The sequence below is a fragment of the Plectropomus leopardus genome, chromosome 12 (assembly GCF_026936395.1).
Source record: "Plectropomus leopardus strain MGB_pleo_1.0 chromosome 12, ASM2693639v1, whole genome shotgun sequence".
NCBI classification, from domain to species: domain Eukaryota; kingdom Metazoa; phylum Chordata; class Actinopteri; order Perciformes; family Serranidae; genus Plectropomus; species Plectropomus leopardus.
This window is the reverse complement of record NC_142187.1, coordinates 31,138,517-31,162,506: the sequence shown is the minus strand read 5'-3', so window position 1 is coordinate 31,162,506 and position 23,990 is coordinate 31,138,517. Positions and strand designations below refer to the sequence as shown.

The following is a 23,990-nucleotide window of genomic DNA, read 5'->3' as shown; positions in this document are numbered from 1 at the left end:
CACACACACACACACACACACACACACTTGTGCTGCATGCATGTGACGTGTGATGGTGTAAAAGAGAAAATGAAACAAAGAAAGTCCTCTCACACTCTGCATGACCCGACGTTTACAGTAAGATAAGAGAGCAGCTACTTTCACAACGACCTGCTGCAATCTAATCTCTTTTTTCCTCCGTTTTAAGACCACTAATGCTTCTAATTTCAAAAGAAACCCGTGCACTTAAGATAAAACAACCTTTTCTTCTTCTGTGAATCCTGCTGCGGCATCGATCACATCATCAAAGGCATATTTGTGTGTGTGTGTGCATGTGTGTGTGTTTGCATCATTAAAAGACAAAAAGCAGAAAGCCCCTGGCAGGAGAGTAAAGAGGGCTTTTTACAGAATCAAGTAGGAGCTGCAGAGGACGATTCCCGCCACATGAGGGGGCCAATCAGCTGCCGAGCTCGAGAGAAAAAGGACAAAGGCAACAAACAGATTCAACACTTCATTCTCAGGTTCATAGAAATGTATCACAGGTTGAAAATATACATCAGATGTCTGTCAAAATCAAGCTGAGAAGAAAGAATCCCGTCCTCCTCCAACAATACGAGACAAGGAGTTAAAAGACATTTAGAAAATATAAAATATAGTAATTCTGTGTTTAGTTTGATTGAGGTTTTGGCCCAAATGCAAAGCAACAACAGTCCCAAATATCAGCACCTTGACATTAATGCAACCACTGACATTTTCAAAACATTTTCTACTTCTCCTTCACATTAGATAACTATTTAAAAAGCGAAGTGTGTAAGATTTAGGGATGTTTGGTGGCGTCTAGCAGGGAAATGCAGATTGCAGCAAGCTTAAACTTTTCCTGGTTAGAATTGCTTTTGTGTTCATTGTTAGGAGGTTTTTTTTTAAATTGGGAGCCACAGAGGTCTCCTCCTCTCCAAAACAAACAGATTACTGGTTCAAACACTGCAGAAAACAGTTTCATGTAACAAATCAGTTACAGTTCGCCCACCACATGCTATTGTGTGCTCACCCTCTTTCTCTGATTACTTAATGTGAGCTCATCGTGTCCGATCCAGATATTTAGAAAGTTTTTACTGGAGGCTGAATTATCCATCCTCCTCTTCTCTAAAACAAGCGGGCCAGGTGACTAAAACTGCTTGCTTTTGTGTTTTCCCCTTTTTTTGATTCAGATGTTCACCAGAAGCTGAATTATCCACAGAGGTGTCCTCCTCTCCAAAAGAAAAAGACCTGGTAATTTAAGCCGGTAAAAACACTGAATAAATCAGTTTAAGGTTACAAACCTTGTATTTTTGATGCTGTTTTGCATGCTGGTGCGGGCGGCTTGTCCAATACGTGCTAATGCGTGCTAACTTTTTTTCTCCGATAACTAACTAAAAAACGCAGACGTTATGGATGTTTTCATCAGCAGTTTCATGTTACAAATCTGTGTAATTCTGGCGCTGCTCGTTGCAGATGGGCCTCTTAGTACTGTGAAAATGCCAAAACGCAAATGGCTCTATCTGAAACCAGTGTTTGGTTTGTCTGTTCTGGGCTACTGTAACAAAAACAAACAAAAAAAACTGGCAGTACAACATGGCGATCTCCTTAAACAAAGACCCTCTCCCTATGTAGATATAAATGGCTCATTCTGAGGTAACGAAAATGCAACAAATCTTATTTTCAGGTGATTATACACTAAAAAACAACAAAAAACCCATATGTATTATATTATATTCCCTTTCTGCCAGTATAGCCCCCTAAATCCTGCAAACTGGACCTTTAAACATCTCAGTGACGGCGCTGTAATTTTCTGATCCCTTCATTCAGTCCCAGAGAGTGCACAGACGCTGATCCACAGCCAGCAGTTTGTGACTGTCTTCATGTGTACCTTTGCATAGTGTAAAGAGAGAAATATATATATTTATATAGAGACGGTGTTTGTTCAGGCTGCAGCTTCACATCTCTGGCTGAACAGCTCCTCCACCACCTTCGGGTCGGCCAGAGTCGAAAGGTCGCCCAGGTCCTTTTCATTGCGGGCGATCTGCCGGAGAATTCGCCTCATGATCTTCCCTAAAAATGTATTCAGAAGAAAAGAAAGATGAAAAAGATGTTAGTTAGGAGGAGCAGAGGAGGAGGAAGATGCTGGTTTTATGTTGGTGTTGAGCTGTTTACCAGAGCGAGTTTTCGGGAGCCCCGGAGCATTTTGAATGAAGTCTGGTGTGGCGATTGGTCCGATTTTGTCTCTCACTGATGAAGGAATACACAGGAGGAGTCAGTGCTTTCTGTGGCATATTTCACAGCCAACAAGACAAAGTAGGATTCAAAAAAGTCAGTATGCACTTGTCAGGTACTTAGTATACAGTTTCTGAACTTTGTTTTTCTTTTTTCAAATTGAATTTTTTTTTCAGTTTTATTATTTTTATTCTTTTTTTGCATTAGTTTTTACACCTGCTTACATGAAATGCAAAGCACTGAGGTCCTGTAAGTTTTTCATATAGGTTTCTGTTGTAACTGCTCTGTTATCTATATACATTGGGGCTGCTATTAGTTATTTTTTCATAACTGATTAATCTTTTGAATATTTTTCCGATTATTCAATGATCATTTTGTTGAAAAAATGTCATACTGCCTCAGAACATGAGGAAACGTTATCAAATTGCTTGTTTTGTCTGGCCATCATGATATATATATATATAAACAGAAAAGCAACAAATGTGCACATTTAAGGAGTAGGATCTATAATATTTGGTATTTTTGGGGTATTTTTCCTCGATAAATGACTCAAAACTTGTCCTTTTGTAGATTATAACAGGCATTTTTACTGTTTTCTGATGTTTTACAGACCAAACAAACAAATGATTCATTAAGAAAATAACTGTCAGGTTAACTGATAATGAAAATAATTGTTTTTTGCAGCATGTTGCGTCTTCTTTCAATACGGTACCACCAAAGACCCACAGGTTTATGTTGTGACCCCTTGGAGGGGTCCCGACCCCCAGGTTGTGAACCACTTGACTAAAAGATTAATCAACTAATATTTAAAAAAAAAAAAACAAGGCCAAACAAATCTACATTTTTGGGGGAGTAAACACTCCATAAAGCAGCATGATTAACCCTGTAATTAATGTTTTATCAGCAAAAGCTGTTGTTTTTATACTATTTTTATTTTATTTATCCAATGGTTTGTTCCAAGATGAACCACGACAGACAGAAAAACATTACACAAGAAAAACATTTAAAACCAAAATCTAAATCCAGCCTCAAGTAACCCCCCCTGTGTCCGAGCCTCACCCAGTCTCTTGAGCTCCTCCACCAGTGTGTGGTTAAACTCCCTGCTGTCTTTGAGGGTGACGAAGCAGTACAGACACTCGCCCTTCACCTTGTGAGGCCGACTCACCACCGCAGCCTCCGCCACAGCCTCATGCTCCGTCAGAGCCGCCTCCACCTCCGCTGTACTCATCAGGTGGCCTGAGGAAACACAAAGTCATAGGAGACAAAACATAAACATAGACAAGGTGAAAAAAAGTTTCTAAAGGAAGAAAATGGCAGAAAATGCTCTCAGAAAGCTGCAAGTCAAAATTTGTGTTGAAGTTATTGTCGTAATATTACATAACACAGTAAATTGCTCAGTTTGGTATTGAAATAACCTTTTTTAAAAAAGCTGTATAACTCAGTACAGTACCTGACACATTCAGCATGTCGTCTATTCTTCCTGTGATCCAGTAATAGCCGTCTTTATCCCGCCTGCAGCCTGAGAGAGGAGAAAACAAGTTGCATAACCCCTCAAAAAACAGGGTTTTTTAACAGCTTTGTCTGTCCCTCAAGAGGCTCTCTGTATTTCAGTGAGAAATCAGGAACATTTTTACTCAGACTCGTATGACGCACAGTCTGTGTGGCAGATGGGTGAACTTGAGTGTGCAGACAGAAGATGTATTAGGTTTTATTGTGGCTTACCATCACCAGTTACATAGAAGCCTGGGAATTTCTTGAAGTAGGTGTTCTCGAAGCGTTCATTGTTTTTGTATACAGTGCGCATTATTCCAGGCCAGGGCCTCCTGAATACCTGTAACAGAACACAGAGTACACAAACAAAGCATGAGATACATCTGCTATTATTAGTACCATTCATAATAATCTTTAATGTCCAGTGTGTGTGATTTAGGGGTATGTAGTGGAATACAATAAATATATTTTCTTTAACCACCTGAAAATATGATTTTTTTTTTTATCACTGCCTTGTTGTGACAACCTCTGTTGCAGGCCCACGTATCTTTTCGATCTTTAAAATCGTACTTTTTAAATAGAACGGAGACGTGGCATAATTATACAATATTTCATCCTTGAGCAGGCAGTGTGAAAGGGGCTACTGACTCTAAATAGGGCCATTCGTGCCGAGTCAGCCACCGTAGTTAGCAGCCCCTCCGCAACAAGCTGAACAGCTTTGAAAAAAACACTGATTTTAACATGAAACTGCTTTATTCTGCGTTTTTACTGGTTTAAATAACCTGGTTCTTTTGTTTTGGAGATGCATAGACCTCTGTAGATATTTTGGCTCTCACTAAAAATCTCTTAAATTTCTGGATCTTAAGTTATCAGAGAAAAAAGGGAAGCACACCTTAGCAGGTGCTGAGCTAATGGACAGGCCACAGCATTTCAGGAACACTGATTTTGTAGCAGAAAACTGTTTTATTCAGTATTTTTACCAGTTTAAACCATCTGGTTCATAGGTTTTGTAGAGGAGACCTGTGTGGAGAGTTCAGCTCATTGAACATATATATTTATATTCTAAGTGGGAGGAATTTCAGCTGGTTGCAATCTGCAATTCTCAATGCTTGATGGCAATTAATATTCACACAGCACCTTTCAAAACAAAGGTAAAAAGTGCTTTACATGTGAGAATGATTAAAGCAATCTAGATCTATGATTAAATCAATCAGTGAAATGAAATTGCAGACTGTGCAATGAAATTAAATACGCCACAATTAACATACAGTAAAAAGCAAATAAAACTGAAACCAATTATTGCAGGAGTAGTAGTAGTGCAATTGAATGTTTTTAAAGTGCTTTAAACTGAAAATCTACCAATAAAAGTCCCAACAAATAATGTGAGCAGGGTAGAGAAGTGAGTTCATTCAACAAAACTAACAATAGTACTGGCAGCAATATTTTAAATTGCAGTGTTATAGTGAACTTGTCATTAATAGTTATTTATTTATATATTTATTATCAGTTTCACACATAACACATTTAGTTTTTAGGTTTTTAGTCTTGAAATGTTTATGATTAACAGCATTTTTCTTTCTATCCCATCTATTCTATGTGTATCTGTTGATCTGGGCAGCCGCCTGCTGCATACAGCTGGTTTTACAGGGATAAATAAGGTTGCACAGAATTGAAATGAAACTTACAAGATAACCCTCGGCCTCGCCCTCCAGTTCCTCCCCGTGTTCGTTGAGGATTGTTGGCTCTACGCCGAAGAAAGGAAAGGTCTGAAATATGAGATGTGGATTTAGGGTGAGATAAATGTGTTCTTTCGTTTAAAAAACTGCTGCATACTTTTTCAAATCACAACCTGGATCATAATCTACACACAGAAAAGCCAAATCGAATTTATATTAAACTAGAATTACTGCCCTGCGGGTGTTTGCCTCCGTAAACCAGTCGAGTTGCTCTAACAGTTATCATTCATGTCTGTAAAAACATGGACACTCACACACATCTTCCAGGGTGGGCACCCAAAGATTAGTTTATAGGCCACAGTGACCTTTGACCTTTGACCACCAATTCTAATCACTTCGTTCTTAAGTCCAAGTGGACATTTGTGCCAAATTTTAAGAAATTCCCCCAAAGCCTTCCTGAGATATCGTATTCATGAAAAGAGATGTACACAAGGTCACAGTGACCTTGACCTTTGACCACCAAAATCTAGTCTGTTCATCATTGAATTGAAGTGGATGTTTGTGCCCAATTTGAAAAAAATTACCTTAAGGCGTGCTTAAGATATTGTGTTCACGAAATAATCGCAAGGTCATTGTAACCCTTGACCACCAATTCCTAATCAATTTATCTTTAAGTCAAAGTGGATGTTTGTGCCAAATTTGAGGAATTCCCCAAAGGCCTTCCTAAAATATTGTGCTCACAAAATGAGATAGATGTAAAGTAACAAGGACTTTTGACCAACAGGTTTCAATCAGTTTAAGTACAAGTGGGCGTTTGTGTCAAATTTAAGGAAATTCCCTTAAGGCATTTTTGAGATATCATGTTGATATGCATGCACAGACAACCCAAAAACACATAGACATATAGTAGGTGTGGAGGCATAGAAAGGTTGCATCTCCTGCATTGGTTTAGTCAAAAATACTGCCGCATCTTTTCTCACAAACAGAGGATACTCAGTGGAGAAGATGCTGGTGTGTTAAAGATTTATATTGAAATGTCAGAGTATGAGGTAATCGGTGTTGTCACTTACTGCAGAGCCTGGTTTCAGCGGCGTCGCAGCAGGCAGAGGAGTCAAAACATGTCCTCCCTGTAGAGACATAAAATGAAACTCAAAATTGTGTCTTTTGACCAAACAGTATAAGGACTTATTGGGACCCACCAAGCAGGATTCTGAAATATAATTTAATCTCAGCTGAAGAGCGAGTTAACTGCAGGCAATACTTACGGTCTCAGTCTGCCAGAAAGTGTCCATTATGGGACATCTGCCCTGTCCGACGACTTCGTGGTACCAGTGCCACGCCTCAGGGTTGATGGGCTCACCAACAGTACCCAGAATCCTCAGGCTGGAGAGGTTGTACCTGTCAGTGACACAAGGAAAAATCTCCCTCAGATTATTTTATATTCCATCATATTGAGTTACTGATAACTGCGCTAGGAGTTGGTGACTTGTAGTTGTCTAAGTTAGCTTTATTTGTTGCATGGATTGCTGGTTGTTGGGCTGTATATGTGTTAGTTTTCCTCTGTCTTATCTCAGTGAGACTAACTGATTGATCAACATTACATGCTAATCTGTAATATATTCATGAGTTTGACTTTATGAGCAATTTATTAGCATATCAGCAAGGGATGTTTCGAACAAAAAAAAAAAGAAAAAACATGCGGGCATGATGCAGCAGGCAGTACAAGAGGTGTTTTTACATCGCATTAAACTGAGCAGGTTATCCGGAAGTTTTGAATCCATAATTCCTCTGTGAAATCGTGGACCTCCTGGAAATCCCTCATTCATGGCCGCTCTCACATATAAGGGGCGCACCTTTCTAGTATCACTCGAAAGGCTTCATGACAATTGGAAATAACGACGGTTAGTGCGGTGACTGCAATAGAAATAAACCTGTTAATGTTTTGTACATCCATCGCCGTACTTCTTAAAATGTTAAGTCACTTCTTGCAATTCTGTTTTATCGACATTTCGGAAAAAAAGATTAGGTTTTGCACAAATCTGTAACGGAAACCCGTCTAGTAAAATTGAGTTCTTGTTGCATTTTTTTGACAGATACTGAGTTAAGGAGTTTAGTGTTAAAATGCATCAAAAACAGCATTTTCATTATCATCATTCACACAGCTTGGCTCCTTCACTTCATCGCTGCAGAGCCTGTTACATAAGACGTGAGAACAGAAGTAGGTATTTTAACAATGAAAGGTAGATATTTCCCTCTGACCCCTTTTTGTAAAAATACACTTGCACCACCCATCATATCAAGCTGTGTTTAAAAAGTCAAACTCCTGCTGTAGCTTCTGGAAATCTGGATTTTATTTTGAGCTGCTGTGACATTCATGTGTACATGCAGGGCTCTTACTTCTGCAGCGGCTCCCGTCCGTACTTCATCAGCAGGCGGATGGCTGTCGGAGCTGTGTAGAACTTGGTCACTTTGTACTTCTCAATGATTTCCCAGAACCGGCCGACATGAGGGTGAACTGGGATACCTTCAAACTGGAGAAAACACACACATGCATCTCTGAGAATGTCTTAAAAGGGACATCTGTGTAGCTTTTATCACTGTGAGGATTTTTAACGAGATAAAAGTCTCTCTCTGACTCACTAGGACGCTTGTAGCACCGTTTGCAAGGGGGCCGTAGGTGATGTAGGAGTGGCCGGTGATCCACCCGATGTCTGCTGTGCACCAGAACACGTCGTCATGGTGATGGTCGAAAACGTACTTGAAGGTCAGCGACGTGTAGAGCAGATACCCGGCAACAGTGTGGAGAACACCCTGTACGGTACGCAGGGACGGAAACATGAATGAGGAGATAGCACAGAGACAGCAGACCGCAAAAATACGGGGGCAGAAAAAAAGAGACATGTATGCAGGTGTGTGTGTGTGTGTGCGGACAGGTATTACTGATGTTGTGGGGACATAAATCTGTTAACACAATCACATTGTGGGGACCTGCCTTTCTTTTGAGGAAAGATGCAAATGTTAGGATGAAGACTTATTTTAATCCTTAGGTCCGACCTTAATATTACACACATTTGTAGTCTGTGCAAAAAAATGCACTTTTTATAATCAAGCTTTAAAAAATATTATACATTGATACTAACTTTTTTTTACCTATGTAGTCTTTTTTTTTTTTTTACCAACATCATAAATCGTAATCATAAATGATTTTTAACCCTTTAAATGCCAGGTTTTTGTCATGAAGCCACTATGTTTTTAGACTTTAAAATATATATATATATATATATATATATATTTATTTTTAATTGGCAAGGATGAGTCCCAATAGTAACTGTTGTTATTTGTTTAAAGCACATCTTTTATCTTTGCTCATTGCATATTTGTCTACTCTTACACATCCTGCAAAAAACTGTACCGCTTATTCTGTAATAGTTACATTGTACTTATTTGTTATGCTACAGTACTTTTTAAAAGTATCTTGGCATTTTTAAAGCAAATATTTCTATTTTCTATTTTAATTCTTGTGTGTTGCAGTACTTTGCCTTATTTTTATTCCTCTTAATATGTTTTCTGCATGTTAAATGTATACACCAAAAATCTGGCAAAAAATCCTTTTCTGATTCTGAACTCTGACCTCACATTATGTTATTGTACCTTTCATACAAGACAGCAAGGTGGCATAATGGTGGAGTATTCCCTCCTTGAACAGGCATATTTAAAAATGTCTCTTTCTCACGCACTCATAGTATCTGATGCTTTGAGCTCTGTGTTTTGCGTAATAATAACATATACTACACACACAAATGTAATTGCTTTCAACTTTCCTAGGGTCGCGTTTATGCCTCTTGGCATTATAAAACCATTAATTCTCACTATTTCACCGCAGAGACAGCACATTATGTCAAAGCCAGCCAGGTTTATACACCATTTACAGGCTCATCAGAGGAGAAAATAAGATGTGATTTAAAAGGTGTGGTTTCAATGAAGAGTTACGAGCAGAAAATGAGCAGCAAAGCTACAAGGAGCGTTTCTACTATAAAACTGCTCCCCTACACACACCTGTACATCTCACCTTAGGTTTGCCAGTGGAGCCGCTGGTGTACAGGATAAACAGCGGGTCCTCAGCGTCCAGCCACTCGGGCTCACACTCTTCAGGAGAGTCTCTCATCACCTCGTCCCACCACACATCACAGTGTGAGTCCCAGGGGGTCTGAACGCACAAGATCAAATGCAGCACATAGTCACTCATTACATCAAACTGCTCAAAATACAAGCAGTGATGTCAAGTGTGAGCTGACTTTAATTTACTTTGCCCTTTAGAGGCATGTTCTGACTCATAAATTCATAAACTCATAAATAGAGCGTGCTATTTTGTGATTTTTTTAAAACCAAAATATTAAAATAGATGACATTTACTACAGTTACTACACAGAGTACAGGTAACAAGACAACAAAATGCAGTTTACCATCTAACCAAAAGCTCAAAAAACAGTAAAGTGCAGAGTAATTTGTAGTATAAAATATATTTCGTAATAAATAGAATAAATCTAGAATGTCGTATAAACGGTAAATGGAAGATATGAATATGTAGATATGTGTGTGATGAATAAGTGTAATGGATATGATACATTAGGTGGCAATGATATCTACCTGTAGTTTGTTGCATGCAGCCCCACTTTTTGTCCTCAGCGCGTGGTGCTTGATGACGAGGCATTTAGTGACACTAGAGGACGCTCTGTGAGGACATTAAAAAAAGTGTGAGCAGTTTGTGAGTGTGAGTGCTGTTTATTTTTATATTTTACTTTATGCTGTGGACTTTTATCTATGTTTTAGGGCTTTACCCAAGTGAGAATTATGCCATTGGAGTTGGATTTAGCTGTTCAATAAGAATATTTGACAATTCGTTTTGGTTGTTTTTTTTCCCAGACAAAATTTTAAAATTTGAATAGGGCTCAGTGTATTGTTTAAATTTTGCTATGTGGAGCTCTTTGAGCTGCAAATGCAGTCTGGTGGGTTTGGTGTTGACAATTTCAGGACTGTTTCTGGTTTAAAAAAAAAAAGTCTATCTCTATAGGTATCCTTTCCATACTGTTGTCAGATACTTATAATAACAATCTGGGCCCGTTGCAGCGCTCTCACTCAATACTGGACCAGTTTTTTTTTTTTTTATTTAGATACAAAAAAATGAAAAATAGGGTCCAGGTTGAAAAATACCCAAGTTACCATTTAACAATAGTAAGTAACAAAAAAGAAGTATATGATGAAATGAGTAAAAAGTAAAAATAATAAGTGTTGGTTGACTTGTTTCAGACAAACTCATAAACAAAACGTAGGTTTTTGTATCCAAAATGTTGAATTTCCCTTGTTTTTGCCACATGAGGCTTAGGTATAATTGAAAATATCTCTATATGCTTTATTTTGAAACGATATCCCTGATAAAATAACCCCCACCAGCTCACGTTGCCACAGGAGATGAGCAACTTCCCGGGATGAGTCTAAGCGCCCCATGTTGCCCGGCAACCCTGTAATGTGGAAACTGGGCAGTGTGTTTCCGCAACATCCTCGATAACAACTGATAGGACTTTTGGCTTCGTGTGTGTGAGTGTAGGCGTGTGTGTCCAGTGACTCATATGACAGTGGCTGAGTCCCATACCCGCAGCTAGTGTAAATAAGGGCGGTTGCTGAGAACTGACAAACTGTTGGCTTTGTGAGCAGGACCTACTTTTCTCTGCACTTTTCCAGAGCCTCGTCCACAATCTGTTTCAGGTTGATCAGCTTCTCTCCTCTGTAAACACCATCTGTGTGCCACAAAGGGACGAGAGTGATGCAGATGAGGAGGTGTGTGAACCAGCAGGGAAAAGGTGTTAAAACACTGAGTCTCTTTACAATTTGAAAATGATCTTAACAGCCTCTGAGCGCTTACAGCACGTCCCATCCCGGTGCTGCTGTGTTGGCGTCTCTTATATGGGACCTACCTGCTGTCACCAGGACGCTGCTCTGGGCATCTATGATCCTCTCGCAAAGAGACTCAGAGGAGAAACCTGCAAACTAAACAACACAAAGACAAAAGATGAGACAGCAAAAACTGAATTGAAATTTAACAAAGATTTGATGACCCATAAGCTGTAAGCATACTGAGACTGCATTACTAATGGGGCATTTCCAGCAGCAGGTTGGGTCGGTTCAGCTCAATTGGGTATTCTTTTTTTTTTTTTGTTTTTGCATTTCCATTGTGAAAAGCTGTGGATGGTACCTTTAGTACCTCTTGAACTAGCTTTTGATTGCTCGCTTCCAAAATGTGCCTTATCACCGTTGTGCTGTCATGTTGGATATAGTCAAGCAAAGCCCCAAGCACTTCCCGCTGACAAGACAACAGCCAGCAATACACCAAAATGTGTCTCTGAAAACGTGAGGTGAGAAAAAGGCAACGCAGCAACAGAGTGTAGATTAATGCTTTGAAACTTTGTGCTTTCACACACTTTTCAAAAGTATTTAAATTTTTGAACCCTAAGCAAATTGGTGTGATTTATTTTGAAAACATGGGAAAAAAGGAAATGAGCAACTTGGTAAGAAATGTTCCACAGATTGCAAGAAATAAGGGGAAATCTGACAAGAAAATGAACTTAAATGTTTTTGGGGTTTTTTTTAAGAGAGACCAATATTGGGAGAAACATATCAGAACATGTATATATATTTTTTTAGATTACTATTATATTATTAAGATAATTAAATTTACATTTATATAACTTTTTTCCAGCCATTCATTAGTAAATTTTAAATTTAAAATTGTTATAGAGTTACTAAAAGCACTTTTTTTACATGTGTTGTTTGTTTGTTTTTAACTTTCTTCTTTTTTAAACGAATTGTCAGGTAATTTCATGTACTTTTCACAAATTTCTTGCTAAATTTTGAGTCATTTCTTCTTTTGTGGCTCATTGCCTTCTTATCATGTTTTGGAAAATAATCAAGCCAATTTGCTCAGGTTTTAAAGGGTTAATATATGATGAGAGCTGCCTAGGTTGACAGTTTGACTGCAGATTTATTTATTTTTCCCACAAAATATCTCTCATGTGCAGAGTATAGGAACAATTTCAGAGAAGACGACAAAGTTATTTTCCTGAAAGTTACCAACTGTAGTTTTCAAAGAGTTTCACTTGTAAATAAACCATAACCTTGACTTTTTTCTCTTTTCTCTACTGGTGAAACTGTAGCACCATGTTTTAGATTTTACCATTATTCCCTGGTTGTTACTTGTGGCCTGCAGTTCAGCAAAAGCTACACAGTCTCGCTTCAAAATGAAAACAGACAGTCTGATTCATTCTGCTCTCTCAAGTATAGAGCAGTCACCTTGATCAATCTTACATAATGAAGCAGACTTTTATAATTAATCTTTTATTGTCATCTGCTGCGTCCCCTGCCAGACGCTTGTGTTCTGTCCAAAGTGAATAGTTCACAGTATAAAGTTTCAGTGTTGATGACAGCATTATGAATCAGGTCACTGAGGACTCTGGACTCAGCAAAATGTCACAGCCTGAGTGGCACTGGCTGTTCTGTCTGGCTCCATCTAGTATGATTTGATTTCACGTCGGGTTGATTTATGATTAATATTAACAGTCACGTGAGAATCCAAGAGGCTGGCGCTATCCCAAAGATCCTTATGTTGCTGAATGATGTTCATGGCATATATGAAAATGTACAACAATGACCAAACAACGACAAGGTCGCTGTCACCTGAGCCTGCCAAAAATTGGGTTTTGCAAGTCATAAAACAAACCCATCTGGGAGCAGCCCAGTGATATTTTTAACCACCAGACTTTGCATGCTTGAGAAGGGTTGAAAACCTAAAATAGTGTCTGCTTGCTTGCAATACTGCACAGACTCTGAAGCCTCCCCAATCCAGATACAGGCAGTAAATGTGTGACCCATATATTTTGTGCAGGTGCTGTCAGTGCAGTGTTCACACAGAGAACAGCTGATAACTGCAGGAGCAGGGCAGTCTGGACTCACAGGAGCTCAGGTTTAAGTTAGACCAGCAAGCACTGCTAACCTTGACCTGCAAAAAGAACATTTTCTCCTCAGAGATTGAAACGTATGCGTGTCAGATATAGGTTAAAAGACAAGTGTCTAGAAAATAATATAATATAATATAATATAATATAATATAATATAATATAATATAATATAATATAATATAATATAATATAATATAATATAATGAGTATGTTTTCTTTCGTGTATAATCACCTGGAAATAAGAATCGTTACCTCAGAATGAGTCGTTTATATCTACATATGGAGCAGGTCCTTGTTTATGAAGATGTTTATGTATTATTAATTATTATTTGTACAATACTATGTACTATGTACTATGTTTTTTTTATGTATTATGTTGCACTGCCATGTTTCTTGTAGGGTTGCAAAATATAAGCAATTTCCTTTATTGATTAATCTGTAAAATTAATGAAAAAAAATCAAGGCCTTAATTGCTATTAAAATGACTTAAATTAATCTTTCAATGAACAATGAACACAAAAGGAGTGCAGCAGTTCAAGTTTTAACTAGCTGCAATTTGCAATTTACAGTTAACTGCTAGAGGCCCCCAAATCCCCCTAAATCTTATACACCTCACCTTTAAAAAATCCCATAAAACAACGACTGACTCCTGTGTGGAGAAGTGAGTTTCTCACAGATGTCAACGTAACAAATGTCGGTGCTGACATTAAATGATGCCACAGCTTTATGTAGCAAACTCGACTCATCTGTGTCTCCAAAATGTGCAAAGCAAACGCCAATCATTCGTACTGCTTACCACAATGGAGTGAACAGCGCCGATCCTTGCACAGGCCAACATGGTGTAGACGAGTTCTGGGATCATGGGAAGGTAGATAGACACCCTGTCTCCTTTTTTTACACCTTGAACAACGAAACAAGCAGATTTGATGTTTAAGATGACACAAATCACACTCGGGCCTTATCTAAGTACGATAATGTTTCAGCGTGTTCGATATGTGCCAGATACAGTACTCTATGTCTGATATGCAAGAAGTACAAAAACAAATGTTTCATTTCAACATTGGGTAGGGGGGCACGTAAGAAACGAGGGGGTTTGGGGTTCCTCGGCCAGGACATTTTGAGCATCAAACACGACATTCTGGTGAATTTGTTTTCACCAATTTGTGCCTTTTCTGCGTCAATTTTTGGTGCAAATGTCTTTAATTTTGTCAAAAAAAAGTCCTCTGTTAAACTTTCATGTTTTTATTGATGGGGATGTGTCTCCTGCATCCCCTCCCAGTCTAAACCCCTGAACATGTGTATTGGGATAACCGCATAGAGCCATATCTCCTGTGTTGCATTCGGGTTTTTATCATTATGACCTTTGCCGATTATGAGACCTTAGACTGAAACATGATGTAATCGAGCTATGATTAAGCTTTTGTCTGTCTTGTTTTGCTCAAACTTTTGACTGCTGCAGGTAATTTCTGGGCAATTGATATTTAGGAAATGTGGGTTGGATGTAAGTTTTTAGTTTCTCACCCATTTGCTTGAGGACATTGGCACAGCGGCAGACCCGGCTCAGCAGCTGGCTGTAGGTGATGGCCATGTGGTGGTCAGGGGAGTTTCCCTCCCTGAGAAAACAAGAGGAGATTAAAAAGGAAACCTAAATCTGTTACTGTCATGCAAAACCTGTCTCAGATTGTATAACCGAAACCGTTCTAATGCAGAGTTGTCCGAGGTCACAGGAGACATAACCTGTTCCCGTTGTTTCAGGGTCTATATTGGACTTGGATCTTATTCAGGAACGTTGTTTGGAAAACTATGTGGCACAATGTTTCACAGACCAGCAGGCAGTATAGTAGCAGACATCTGGTGTGGGACAGAGGCCAAAACAAACCTGGCTTCACTCTTATCACCATGATGATGTAAAAATAAATGATTACAGTGATGAAATTCTGTAATCATAAATGTCAACTTCTATTGATAGAATCCACATATTTGACTGTTTTTAAAGAGCTTTATATGCAAGAGTATATTAGAGTTGCAGCGGTATACCGTTTTCAGAATTGAGGGATGTACATTTGCTTATCTATGGTATTGAAAAAAAGGCAACTGGATGGAGGATCTCAACTTTATTTTAGCTATTTTTAAAAGAGAGACTTTTTACACATACTTAAATTTAAAAAATGTTTCAAGTTTCAATTATAATAATAAAATATTATAAAAAAACAAAAAAACTTCTGTTTTAATTCCTTTAAGGGTCATTATAACTTATAATAATAATGATTTTGTCATTTCGTGATACCATGACATCAAAATATTTTCTGAGACCGATATCGTACCGTAAAAAGTCTTATACAGTTGCAACTCCTATATATGATGTTGTACCTTTTGGCAAATATGTATCAGAGCCAATAAAATGTGGAGTCCCACAGGGCTTAATCCTTGAACCTCTTAAATTCAACTGCTAAATGCTCTCATTAGCTCTGAATGTGACTCAGAACTTATATTTTAATGCCCATGTTGGGACAATAACAAAGTATTTTTAGTATTAGGAAATTCTCGTACAGATAAGATTTAGGACACCTAATCCACAGCTTTATGTCTATAACAGCCAGATTGCCGTAATAGGATTTTCTAAGGTCTTTCTACAAAAGCTCTTTGACAGCTGCCACTCATTCAGAATGCTGCTACTTAAAAACTAACAAAGCTCAAGAAAGCTGGGAACATTACTCCTCTAGTCAAATAACTTTTAACTACTACAAGTAAGCTATAAAGCCCTAAATGACTGCCCTCTAAAGGTTGAGCCTGGCTATTGTGATTGAATTTTGCTATTGGCTGATCCTGGTAGTAGGAGCCCGCTTTCATCACCAACCGAGTGTTGGCGCTGACGACCTCTCACCAACTTACTTCTTTGTGTGTGTACTGGGGTCAGGGAGGTGCTGTGGATTGAGAAGCGGCACGATTGGTTGACCGGGCATGACTTAGCCCCCCTCCTAGCCCTGCCCCTTTTTGAGACTTTGTTCACGTTCCAGGGAGGAGGCACTCAAGCCAAAAATGGGGGGCTTAGTTACCGTTTAAACAAAGTGTAATGCCACTTTAAAACTGAGTAATAACGTAAGCAAGCATTAACTCACTAACTCTGTTAACATTAGCCTCGACCTACCGTATTTTTGTGCAACTTGGAATGTCGGACAAAGTTTGAAGCTGTTGCATCTTCATCTGTAATTTTTTTAAAATAATCTTTGGTGTCATTTTATTCAACTGATGCTCATTAACGGACATTAGGTCTTTATGTTCCGTCCTTTAAGTAGATTGGATGCTTTCGGATTTGTTTAAAGAAAGTGAATTTAGTGAATAAGTGTTAGCTTGCTTGGAATGATAAACAATAATGTTAGTCTACTCAAGAACGTTAAAGAAATTAATTGATTCATGGCTTTTTTTAACAACATACTTTTTAATCTTTGGGCTTGGTGGGAAGTATGAGGTATTTTCACGTCAAAAGCTCAAGTCCAGGTGAAGTCACAAGTCGTTGTTGAAGTCCAAGTCGAGTTGCAAGTGTTTTTGATTTTGTCAAATGGTGAAACTTCAGCCACGAGACACCCGTCATCACCGAGCCCTGAGACCCTTCTATATCTCAGAGTCTAGAAGCTGCAAATTACAGATGCAGTTCAGTCTTAGATCAAACAAAAGGACACACACTTGAGTTTTAAACACTCTTTTTTTGCAGTGTGTCGTACCATTTGAGACAGTTTTGCAACTGCTGTTTGGACAAGGTGTGAGCTCAAGTCATGAGTGTTTAACAGTTCAAAACAAACCACCTGGCCACTTATAACTCGAATATAAACACGACAATAACAGCTGACAGACGATATCCATCTCATATGACGTGTGAAACCGGAACTTGAGCAGGTCTGTTACGTAAGTGCTTTGATGGAGTGCAAACAGCGTTAAGACACTCATGTGGGCGATGTCTGATCTGCGCTGTGCCCAGTTCCATTGAACCCTTATTATTGCTAAACTGTCAGAACCCATTTGTTGTTTGCTAAGCCTCTTCTGTTGACAGAGCAAATATGTGCCATATGCAGTCAAAACAACAAAGTATACAGTCCTTATGGTGACTTGGCAAGGTGTAAGCATTGCTGTAAGCAAAAGCTACTGTGAGTTAAAGAGTTTTTTTTTTTTTTTTTTTTAGAGGAAATCGGAAGCTTGAAAGAGTTCAGTGAGAAAATTTATGAGCTGAAAACAATCCAGTAGGCTCTTATTATAGTTTTGTTATTGGAGGATTCTGGCAAGATTCAAGTTGAACTCGGCTTTTGTACTGCAATAAACACCAAGTGCTTGTTTTTTTTATGAGCTAGCAGCTGTAAAATGTTTTGTACCCAAAGCATATAAAATCTGGGAACTTTTCAGCACATCCTGTTCTCTGTTGTTTCTGAGGAGGGAAACATTAAAGGTCCCATATTGTAAAAAGTCAGATTTCCATTTAACATAAAGCAGGTATAGGTGCTATGTAAATACTGTGAAAGTCTCAAAAATGCTAAATCCACAGAGAAATGCACACAGTCTGTATTCAGAAACTGTGCCTTTAACCCTATTAAACCTGTTGTGACATCACTTTTCTTGTTCTTCTTTAGTATGCCCTTTACTAGTCTTTAAATCTTTAAACCCTGATCAAATTGGTGCAGTTTCTTTCAAAAACATGGAGGAAAGGCAACGAGCCACTTGGTAATAAATGACAAATTGCAAGAAATCAGTAGATTTATTAAGTTATTTTTAAAAGCTAGGGAAAATATCTAGGGGAAAAGAAAAAAAGCTAGGGAAAAGTTTCATAATATATATATATATATATATATATATATATATATATATATATATATATATATATATATATATATATAATATATATTTAGAAAATAAAGATGGTGGATACAGATAAATTCAGGCAGACAGTACAAGAAAATGTCAACATTAAAGCATGTAAACATCCTCTAGTACAGCTGTTCCCAACTGGTCACAGACACGGGGTCAAGATTAGTTCAAAGTCCACATATAACATAAATTACCACATATTCAACAACACATTGGCGCAGAACACAAAGAAATAAAAATTACTTTCAGAATAAACAGTAAAGGCACTTCAAAATAAAAGTTATATGCCCAAAATTCAAAATAAAGTGTATTTTTTACAACCTTGGCATGCTTACTAACAGTGTTGGGGAGTAATTAGTTATAGTAATTAAATTAGAAAATAAATGTAATTGCTGGCACTTACTGAGAAAAAATATGTTTTTAAATTACAGTTACTAATCAAAACATTGATGATTACAAACGGGTTGCATATGACAAACAACTGTTTTCAGTGAAAAGTTTATACGTTGAATAAAACATGATGTTTTCATCATGCAGGAGTGTCTTCTTTTAGCATATTTTCGGGACAATGTGGGTGAAGAAATTTGAGCGCAGCATTTATGAACTAATATTTTTAGGTCTTTTCAGCTTTATTGCCCTTTAATGCCCCATTTGTCAGAAAAGTTTTTTAAAAATAATCAAATGTAGTAAGTTACGTAACTTTAATGAAGTAATAAAAATAGTAATTACATTTTTAACAAAGTAATTCATAATTAATAATCTGTAACCTATTATTTTTACAAGTTACCTTCCCAACACTGTTCACAAGTCACTTGCAGCCCATTCAAAACGGACCTGTGACCCACTTTTGGACCACGACCCAACAGTTTGGAACCACTCCCCTAGTAGAAACCAAAAATACAAGTGTGAAGCTGAAAATGAGCAGAATATGGGACCTTTCATGCATACACAGTTTTTTTGCTTTGGGTTTTTTTTGTTGCTTTGGTGCACTGGGCTTGGCACACAGGGAAACAACAGTTGTTGATGACTGGAATACCTGACATAACTGCAGGCAGTGTTTCCCAGCAAAGCCATCACTCATGGCAGGCCAGATTTTATTGCTTACCAGTAATAGGCAACCTTTTCGCCAAGATTCCTCTCCTTCACAAGCCTGTCCAGGACATTATAGCACATGTTGGTTTTGGCCCCCTCCATGCATTTGACATAAATGTTCCCTTTTGTCATGTCAAAGTTGTACTGCAGCATCGGTCCCGTCGCTGGCTTTTTCCAAAAGAACTCTTGAGCAATCTCTTTCCAGAAAGCTGGAACAAAGTGATATTTCATGTCAGTGTTACAGATAAACACGGACAGATTCTGCATACAGGGGGAGCTGGAATGCAAGAAAACACTGCCACGGAAAATATGTTTGACCTACCTTCTGGGTTCTCAAGAGACTTCCTGTACAGCGCCAGATAGGAGTTAAAATCAGGCACACGAGCATCCCTCTTCAGGTCATCAGGAGGGTAGTACATTTTGTCCTGAGAGTCAGGAACAACCATGGTGGAAGCACAGCTGCAGACAGGCCTATACCATCAGAGGGAGAGTAGGAAAATGGGTTAATCTGGAGTCACTGCTGATCTGTCTGGATCCTCCTGAGTAAGGTGAGAACACTACAAGGCCTCTGAAGCAACACAATTCAGCATGCACAAAGACCCACCTCTAATCCCTGAGCTGCAGGCTCGCTGGCAGTCTGCTTAGGTCCAGGGCAGCCAATCCACTTGCAGGGTATGGCACTCCCACTTTTTCATTGGTCGAGCCCTCACTGGCCTGTTGATCGCATTATTATATTTCTCCAAGCAAGGAGGAGGAGGAGGAGGAAGTGTGCAGCAGCAGGATGAATGCTGGGGATTCATGCAGGCATGAGGATTGATTTGACAGGGAGGGTGATGGGTGAGGGAGAGAGGGGAGGGTAAACAGCATTTTGTTCCCCCCTGACAGCCAGTAAACTAAATCCCTGATCGTCAAAGCACTGTAACAAAATGCTCTTTGAATAGTAGCTGATGTATTTCATATTTCTGCATTTGCTATTGCTGAAAAAGTTCTTTAGGTCAAATTATAACCACTACTTAACTTTTATTCTCTGATTTGGCGTACATCTGTCATTATTGTTTAATAATAATAATAATAATAATAACAATAATACTGATTGATATTATTATATTTTATTAATGTGGTTTATGAATACATTTGGATTTGATTAGATTATCATACTCACAAGCTGAAACATTACACATGTGCAAATGCACTTGTTCTAAATATTGGTGGGGATGCGCCCCTGCATCCCCCCGAAATCTACCCCCAGGCCTGTATGTGCAAACTAGTGCTTGATAATAAAACTGTTCCTGATTCTGATTAGTATCCTCGTTTTTACCTCTTACAAAGTGAATTTTATCTGTGCTTTAACAAGAGGCACTTTGTAGTTTAATTTTTAAGTGATAAAAATAAATAGGGGTCCTGCACACTGTCCTGTACTTGCCAAAAAAAAACAGTTTTATTAAATACTCAGTACAACATTTTTGTCTGTCTCAGGTAACCTGATGAAGGTCCAATGTTGTACTGAGTATTAAATAAAACTGTTTTTTTTTTGCAAGTACAGGACAGTGTGCGGGACCCCTCTTCTTTTACATGCAAATGTTTTTTCCCTACACACCTGTCCACATAAGTTTTGAAGGTGTGCACTGGCCTTTCTATTGAAGTTTAAGTGATAAAAAATAAGAGTTTTTAATTCAGTTTCAATTATGAGGTTATTACACTCATCAGTATAAAATGTAATTTTGTGTAAATTAAAACTACTGGGAATATTTGTCCTTGTGAAACACTAGCAAAAACGCAACATGAAGTACCATCCGAGTTACATAACAAACGTCCTGTTGGCATGATCTGTTTTTGAGCTCACGTTTCAATCTGGGATCGATTCGCCGTGACTGACGTCCGACGTAGCGTCTTACGTCAGACCCTCTGAATCGAGCGTGATCGCGCCTGTGTTGATGTCTGCCGCTGCTGTCCCGTCCATTTGGTGACAAACCGGGACCAAACTTGAAGCCCCAAGATGTTTTTGTCAGCTGTTGTTCGCTCTGCAGTGTCGCAGACGGTATGCTTGTGTTGTTCTCTATGGTTCTGGGTAAAAGTGTGAATGCCCTTTTGTGTATTTTGGAGAGAAAAAGCGATGACTCCTCACAAGGGCAAGCAGCGGAGGCCGCTAAGCTAACGTTGGGTAACATTAGCATGCTAGCTGCTTTAGCTTCCTGCTGTCAACGTTTACAAGGTGAACTTTAGACAAAAATACCAACGTAAAGGAAAAATGACCCCGGATAAGAGCAAATGCGAGTTATAATGAGCTTTATTATTATTATGATCAGTTTTAAATCTACATAGAACAAACAATGCTCGGTTTAAAGCCGCTAATTCACTCGATGTTTAAGCTAGCAAACAAAAACTGTGTACATGTGTGCGGATACTGCTGTTATAAAATAATATAAAAGCATGGTTTTCTAATCACTGCTAGTATCTTGTAATACTTATTTAAGCTCTAATTTTCGGGGAAAATTGCAAGATGAATTTAAGGAATATAATATAATGGGAATAGTCTTATATTCTTCTATTATTAGTTCATTAATTTAATATAACTTCATTAGTGAGTGCCACACTAAAAGCAAATCAATACATCAAGTATGTTTCTAACTTTAACTGTTTTTATTTCCCAGACTTGATTGAATAAATTCAATACATGTAAGGTGTACATACCAGATTACCATTGTAAAAGTTACAAAAACCATATAGTGTAACATTAAAAAAATAAATAAATAAATTGCACAATGAAATAAATAACATGTATGTAAAAGGAATTTAAAAAAAATCTAAGGGGATGGATGAAAAAACCCTGTAAAAGTCTGATAAATCTAATAGTTTTTGACAGATAACAGTTTTTGAGTTCTAACAGTAGACAAGTATTTTTTTTTACAATCGTTATATTTCAAAATATAAATTTGAGAGTGATTTTTTTTTTTAGCCAAATCATTTCATGTATACAACATTTTGTTAAAATAATAGTCAAGTTAATTCTGTACTTTTTCATCAGCCGAAAAATTGGGATTGATAAAATCAGTAATAAATCTGTCTTTGTTAATGTGACATCCTTTTCAAAATGTTTTGAAAGATTGAAAATGACATGAAAACAATCTGCAAGCACATGTGCCATCCTTTACCCTCCACAATTACCAAAAGTGCATCCATTGTTTATATTTGGGAAGAAATCACAGATATTACCTTTAACTGGGCAATACCTGTGTTCAGTCTTAAATAGAAACTCTTTGATTCTTTTTATTAGACTTGAACTAATCTACAACCTGTATTTTTTAACCCCTGAAAGGTGTAAATGTCAGTGAAAGCGAAGTGATTATGAAGAACATTTGTTTAGAGATAGACTTTTATAAACTAGTGCCCAAGCTGTGCTTATGTGAGATTGTTCTATGTTGTGAATGTTGGCTTACAATTAAATAGGTATTTACAATAACAAAAATAGATTCTTAAAATCTTTTTAGTTTACTTAATTGTTGTGTTTTGGTTGTTAATTTAAAGAATGTCAGTTACTCTTCAGCTTTAAAGGTGCCGATTCATTTGAAAATGGTGGAGTTGACACACTGTGGTGGACAATGACAACATCACCAATTTATATTTTTCTTTATAACTTCCCCAGTCTTTTTCAAGTAGTCCGAAGCACCCCCCCTCCCACCAGACTCTTTATCTTGGGTAGGCTGAGGTATGAATTCACACACCACCAGGTGTTTTATCTGTCTTCTTTCTCTCTGTATTCTCAGGCGAGGCAGGTCAGGAGTTTGCATCGCTCTGCTGCGCGCGCTGGAGCTGGTGGCATCTTTGTGGTGAGCTACAGTTTCTTTCCTCAAGTCAAAAGATGTACAGAATAAGTTGGATATAGAGTATCCATCAGTCATATGTAGTCAGGCTTAAATGTTCAATGCTTGTTGAAAATCCCACAATTTGCTTTCAGTGTGAACTGGACACAGTGAATCGGCAGCTTTTGGGGTGATTGTACATTTATTGTAAGAACTGAGTGTCATGTTGTTTGTGTGTTTCAGTCAGAATCTGTGAGATAAAGAGTCCTAAAATTTTGTTATTGAGGCCAGAATTTTAATTGTTTCCATATCTTTCTGGTAAATTAAATCCTAGCTCTTAAATAAGGGACTAACCAGCACCAGATGACCCCTGGAACTGACAAATTCAGAATATGCAACGGTCCAGATTTGCATTACCGTTGTCCTTATTATTGACCTCTGTGGCCTCGTACCAGTGTGGTCAGCCCGGCTGTAACAGAGATCATGCACAGGCGTTTTAAGTTTTTATTTTTGCACAACTTAAAATACACTAAATGACAAAAATAGAAAAATAGTATATGTGTATGTAGGAAGAGGCAGAGGAGAAAGTGGGCTTATTTGAAGCCTTCACCTTAAAGGACAAAGTTATATAAAACACAAAAGTTAACATACAGAAAATACTATTACAACATAAAAGTAGAAGCAAACTTATAACAGTAAAAAAAGATAGATTGATAGATATAGATATACATATATATGCAAATGAGGAAACTGCATCATAATATACACCTGCATTACATCAAAGTTTCAGTCCGTCACATCTTTGTGACATTACAGTGTGGGGTATAGTCGTATACTTT

General features: G+C 38.0%; 2 protein-coding genes across 3 annotated transcripts in view; one reads left to right on the top strand and one right to left on the bottom strand.

The window, feature by feature from the left end:
• The window catches only part of ndufv2 (NADH:ubiquinone oxidoreductase core subunit V2), a 45,035-nt gene that overhangs the window by 13,608 nt on the left and 7,437 nt on the right, over window positions 1–23,990 (top strand). Inside the window, exons 1-2 of one of the 2 annotated variants that reach the window (XM_042498060.2) lie at window positions 21,231–21,389; window positions 23,116–23,178. In XM_042498060.2, coding sequence (XP_042353994.2) covers window positions 21,348–21,389; window positions 23,116–23,178 — 105 coding nt within the window. In that variant the 5' untranslated portion in view covers window positions 21,231–21,347. Of the gene's footprint in view, window positions 1–21,230; window positions 21,390–23,115; window positions 23,179–23,990 lie in introns of those variants that run through there. The other variant, XM_088085827.1, reaches the window with a different exon arrangement.
• Window positions 478–19,940, bottom strand: acss2l (acyl-CoA synthetase short chain family member 2 like). The gene is made up of 18 exons (XM_042497948.2): window positions 19,674–19,940; window positions 19,365–19,560; window positions 14,927–15,018; window positions 14,202–14,305; window positions 11,369–11,441; window positions 11,116–11,191; window positions 10,044–10,128; window positions 9,466–9,603; window positions 8,037–8,207; window positions 7,794–7,927; window positions 6,662–6,794; window positions 6,467–6,523; window positions 5,406–5,486; window positions 3,952–4,060; window positions 3,680–3,748; window positions 3,289–3,465; window positions 2,170–2,244; window positions 478–2,067 (listed from the first exon to the last, which is right to left on the bottom strand). The coding sequence occupies exons 1-18, from the start codon at window positions 19,795–19,797 to the stop codon at window positions 1,940–1,942; spliced, it is 2,022 nt and encodes a 673-aa protein (XP_042353882.2). The 5' UTR covers window positions 19,798–19,940; the 3' UTR covers window positions 478–1,939.